At 30.3% G+C, this 6220-nt stretch overlaps 1 protein-coding gene across 1 annotated transcript; it reads right to left on the bottom strand.

The window, feature by feature from the left end:
• Window positions 2433–4796, bottom strand: LOC109355783 (phosphatidyl-N-methylethanolamine N-methyltransferase). Its single transcript, XM_019598999.1, has 2 exons — window positions 4462–4796; window positions 2433–2970 (listed from the first exon to the last, which is right to left on the bottom strand). Exons 1-2 carry the CDS (start codon window positions 4704–4706, stop codon window positions 2721–2723), a joined length of 495 nt encoding a protein of 164 aa, XP_019454544.1. The 5' UTR covers window positions 4707–4796; the 3' UTR covers window positions 2433–2720.

Raw genomic sequence — 6220 nt, 5'->3', positions numbered from 1 at the left:
TATATATATATATATATATATAAGTAATAACATTGTTTCACTTAAATATATAGTGATTTGTTATGTATTTATATCATTATTTATTTTGGAGAATTTATTTAAGGAGTGAGGATCACTTACTTCGAGTATTAGCGGAAATATAATGGTTTAGATTTACTCACTAATTTAAATCATTTTACTAGAATTGATATATGATGTAAAGTTTTGGAGTAAGTTGATCCCCTATCTTAATTAATATAAAAAAATGTATGTATACCAGTTTTATGTATTATTATTGTATCATCCATAATTCATGTTTTATTACTATTAATTCTTCTAAAAAAAAATATCACAAATGTATTATGAATAATGTAATGACTATAAATAAATTTTTACATTTATTTAAGTTTATGGCCTAGTATCTATTACACCTCAAAGGACAGTTTTAAGGTAAAAACTTTTAAAACATTAGAACCTGTACTAAATATTTTATAACCATTGATTTTAGGTTAAAAGGAGCCAACAACTATAAGTGAAAATTGGCAACTTTAGATCATACTCTTAATTTTTGAAAAATAAGCTCAAAATATAAACTATATATATTTGACAATCATAAACTTAGTTTTTTTATTTAAAATATAAGTTAAAAGTAGAAGCTCCAAAATTATGGGTTGGTTTATTTTTTATTTACTTTTTTTTTTCTATTTTTTCACTTTCAATTTTACCTCGTCATAACTTTATTTCTCTCCTCTTTTTACTTTTCCACCAAACACCACAATTATTCAAATTGCCACCATAACTTGTTAAAGTTTTATATTGTACTTTATTTTAATATATTGTGTAACATTTGTTATGCAATATCAAAAATTTATAGTAAAAATATATATGATGGTAAATATTAAAAAATGAATATTTAAAAAATTGTATAAAAACGAAAATAATCATAACATAAACAAATAACCTTGTATCATTTTTTATAATTTACCATGTAAAAAATAATCTTTCTACCTTACCAAAACAAAACAGATTAGTTTATATTCAGTTTTTACTCAAACATAAACAAATTATAATCTTAACGGATTATAATCAACAGATTAAAAGATTATAATTTTAACAAATTATAATCTTAACATATTATTATCCCATGGTATATAATCTCACAATTTATAAATTGAAACTAAAAATATAATCTATATCAAACACATACTTAACCTCCTTATTCCACTTATGAGATAGAAATTCTACCGTAATTACAGAAAATACAATTACAATTATGGTCGCTGCCGAGTGCAATTTAAAACATTGGTTCTTGGTAAAAGCCAGGAACGTTCTTGCATAAGTTATCCCTCTATGATAATATCTACTTGTTATCATCATTCAACATTAGAATTTTCTCACTTTTCTTCCTATGGCCAAGCTAATAATGGAAAAATGCTGTCTCATCACCCATTTGTATCCTAGCTGGTAGAACTTAAATCTTGCACTACATTTTTGTGCTAGGAAGTCACATTCGATATTGGATATCATTCCCAATAATTACATCACTTATTTGATTCCTTCATTTAGCCTACATACGACATACTCACTTCTGTGTTTTGCATATCACATACTTAGTTCGTCATAAAAAAGTCTTGTAATAATAAAGTAAAAAACGATGAATCGCATTGAAACAGCTACTATAAACTAGAACAGGTATGTAACTTCGTGAACTTCCAAAGTATTTTGGTTGTACATTTTGTAATGTATATATGTGAAGTCTTGATATATCATTAGTATTTAGTAACATTGCTAACTACTTTATAGTTTAGCCAACTAATTTTGGGCCAAAAATAAACACCTGTTTGATAAAGCAAGTTTCCTTCATCAAACACCATCAAGTACCTTATAACAGCACTCAGTGTGTTGCAAGGAACTTTAACACAAGATTCTTCACAAGAATTATCTTCAAAATCTTACCCTTATATGCTAACTTATTCTTGTCTGAACATATAAATGCCAAGATTATCATTTGCTGTTAAAAGATAATGAGATGCATAATAGAAAGGGGTTGTTTGCATGTGTTATTGATTAGTTGTGCTATAGTATAGATACATTCACCAAGGCATGGAACAAAATTTCATGTCAGTTTTCAAACCAATCAAAATTAAGAACAATGGCATTATATCTTCACTAAACTTAAGCACTAGGGGATTTCACATAAACATTGAAATTCCCTTCCCTCAAACATCTCAAATTTCCACACTGCAGTTAATTAAAATGCGCTAGAAATGGCGGTTACCTCCCTTGAGCATCACCTTCGTTAAAGTTATCCAACAACCAAACCTTTATTCTACTAACTGGGGTCAGCTACATAGATCAAATGACGCCATAATACTCATAAATCATGTTTATCGATAAAATATTGATCTCTAAGAATTTCTAAATCATTTCGCCTATCACATAAAACAATTAAGAAGTAATTCATAGTTCATCAGAAAGTTCGATGGAATTAGAACATATCTGTCACTGGAGGTTTACAATAACAACAACCATGCTTTTATCGAAAATGGGGTTGAATACATGGATAAAGAGATGCCATAACCACCCCTTACTGAAGGCTATGGCTACCAAAATGGAAATGCCATTCTACAGAAGAGGAAAGAAACAACAACATACCGGAAAAAAAACGATACCCCATAAGCTGCTAGGTCCCCAAGTTATTTGAAATCTAACCAATGGTGTGCTTTGTTTTATCATCAGAATCAATGGAGCGGTTTAGCGCGAGTAGATTGATCTTCCTTTGATTCCACATGAATCATAAACATATATCCCAAAACCCAGAGGAGAATGTATTGATAAGGAACCCAACAAAGGCATGCAAGAAGACTCATAATGCTGCCAACATACTGAGGATCTTGGATGACCCCGAACGGGAATTCAGTTACCCAAGGAATTGTTTTTCCGAAGCGTACGCCGTAGTATGTTCCAGCCTCACCAAGTAACTGATAAACCCTGTTAATTGACAATTTGATCATTATACATTTATGAACTTAAAACCAACACAGTCAAATTATTGTCCCGGATTTAAAGTAACCACATGAGAATTTTTCGAGCTCATCAAATTTCGAAGAGATAGTGATGGAAGAAAAGGGCTACAAGTTTTTAAAACCATACATTGTTTAATCAAAATGATGACATTCAACTCGGTATTTCTTCATTTATTAGTTCGTAATGGGAAAAATTATCTTTTCGGCTTCCCAGAGTGAGTGGTACTTAAGCCATAGCATTCTGTTCTCATTCACATAGAATCTGTAGTCTTCAGAATGGTTCTAGATCTGGCTTTATTCACTTACACCATTGTATCAATTTGTATATCGATCTCCGGAGATTTATTTGACAAGTAATCGTAAATGTTAGTAGCTTTAAGATCAGCTATTATAAATGACATGTGTGTATACATCATCCCATCCCCGGCGTACACTACTAAGTACTAACGCACCACTCTTAGTCTTTCTTTATCATTTATGCTACGGTTTTTCTTTGTCTCCATCTTTCTCTAGGAATTGGACTAGCTTCCATTTGATTTATTCTCCTTACAGGGGCTTCTACCAGTCTCATCTACACATGTCGAAACCACCTAAGATACAATCCTAACATCTTTTCTAAAATAGGGGGTACTTCAACTTTCTCCCTAATACATTCACTTTTAATCCTATATTCATCTCCGTCAACTTCCTCATTGTCTTGTATGATTGACCCAAGAGTTACGCCAAGATACCCAACACTTTCTTTTTAAACACGTTCCTATGGTATTTTTAAATGAATCACTCATTACTACTCTCAACTATGCAAAAAACTTCTCTAATGTACCATTTGATTAGCCAAATTGCATAAAATCTCAACTCACTAGTTAATCTTTAAGGTCAAACTTTTTTATGTACTACCAACTTATCCTCTCACAACAAATAACTAATCCCTTTCAGGGTGCATGTCTAGTGTCTGCTCACAATAAGTGTCGCTCTCAGAAATCAAGCCCTTGACCTTTTGGTTACTCTGAAGATCTAACGATGTCTTACACCACTAAACCAACGAGTTGTTGGTACAATAATTTTTTTATCCCTAGACCTTTTGGTCAAAACTTATTTTAGATGAACCTTATCCCTCAGTTCCTAATACAGTAAAAATTGCTATTAAGATCTCAAACACCATAATAACATTACATGTTGAAATTTCATGTCAAATTTCAAACAGACATATCAGCAATCATACACTACTGTAACTGTAAGAGGATACATACGAAAATCAAAATTAAAAAAAAAAAAAAACAAGTGTAAAATTTTAATCACACATAACAACAACACCCATTTCAGCAATAAAATTATTAATCAACATTGAAAAAAAGGAACCAACTTTACAAAACCCCATTATTTATTAGATCCAAAAAACATATATCATACCCATAAATCAATAAATCAAGCATTGAATCATAGAGAGAGAATGAACCTGAAGTTAAGGAATTGACCAAATGCAAAAATGGGCCAAAAGTACAAAGGAGGAGGCCAATAGAATTGAGAAACAGAGAAAAGAGAAATGAACTGAAGAAGCTTCAAGAAATGAGCAACATGAGCCATAACCTTAGATGGGTCTCTTTCTTTACCACAGAGATGAACCCATGATTGTGGCCAATTCCATAGCCAATAGTAGAATGGGAATGGTGATATCACTCCTAATGCAACAACAATACCCATCACCAATATTCAACAACAACAAGAACAAGTTCTTATGAGAGATTTGGTGAAGTGAAGTGAAGTGTTAAAAGGAAAGTGACACATAGGGATGAGTGATTAATTGGAAATGATAATATAATGATGATTATGGGTTTAGTTATGGCCCATTCTATGGACATAGATGGGTATGAATTTAGCCATTTAGGGTTGTGTGGTGTAAGATTCAAAGTTAAATTTTTAGGAGTAACATTCGATAGGAGAGACAACTATGAAAAAGTGGTGTAAAAATCAAAGTTTAATCCGGAATGATATTTATTGGGAGAGACAACTATGAATGATTTTTTTTGCACAAAATGTGAGGAATAATCTTGGTAGTAAAAAAAATGGGTTTGGGTTTGGTAGGTGGGACCTTCTTTCAACCAAATTTATTATTTTACTTTTTTTGGTAGCATGTTTAGTTGGATTTATTTTAAAGAAAATTAGTTGCCAATTTTAGGAATTCTTTAGGCTAAAGTGAGCTTTTAGCTATAACTTGCTTTAAAAAAATTTAAGTTAATTGGACAAAAATGAATTCTCTCATGTTTTTTTCTAGTTGGTTTTTAGAAAAGATTGAAACTATAGTGTTTTCCCTATTTTATTGATGATATGGATTTTGTTATGATTGAATATATGTTGTTTTGAGACTTGAATTAAAATTTAAAGTTACCAAATTTCTTTTTATCATATCTAATTCTTAATTTTAATGTAGAGTTTTTAAATTGATAAATTGACATATTCTCAAGGTTTAAAGTTCGATTCTTATGAGCGACACTTGTTGATAGAGACAACCATGAACTCCGAAAGATATTAGTTCATTATCTAAAAATGTGAGAAGATATCATTGATGGTTCCAAAAAATGATAACTTGACCTATTAAATTAGTATTACCTTTCAGACTATAAGAGTTATTGAATAGCTTAGAGGCTTATCAAATTGATGATGTATTCCTTCTAATTCTATAGTGATAATCAATAAACTTTGATTTTTGCTTCTTAAGGCTTGACCTATTTGATAATCTAATGTATATTAAACGACACATTGCTATCTTAATTTGGTTTATAATAATTTAACCATGCTTGTTTTGGTTTATGAGACTTGAATCCCATTTTGGCATTGATGTTGAAAATGATTCATGAGTTATTATCCAAGTTGACGAATCATCTTGAATGATTGGTACTTTGGTAAGGCCCAAGGACTTAACCTTCCTATTAACTAGCAGTGTACCCGTGCACTTGCACGGGTCGTTTCTTTGTTTATGCATAATGCAAATATAATATACATATATTTTATAATATTAATAAATCATGTATTGAAACATTATATTTTCCATTCATATAGGTGCAATATTAACATTGATTTTTGAGTGTATATGTAGAATATTAACAATTATAAATGTGTTTGTATAAGCATTTATTTGTTGAAAGTGTGATTATAGAAAATATTTGATTCTTAAATAACTCAATAAATAAAATTCAAATTGTATTGGATAATATCTC

This window comes from Lupinus angustifolius, chromosome LG09, assembly GCF_001865875.1.
Source record: "Lupinus angustifolius cultivar Tanjil chromosome LG09, LupAngTanjil_v1.0, whole genome shotgun sequence".
In the NCBI taxonomy this organism is placed as follows: Eukaryota; Viridiplantae; Streptophyta; class Magnoliopsida; order Fabales; family Fabaceae; genus Lupinus; species Lupinus angustifolius.
Note: the sequence above shows the minus strand (reverse complement) of the source record. Positions and strands in the feature narration are given on the sequence as shown.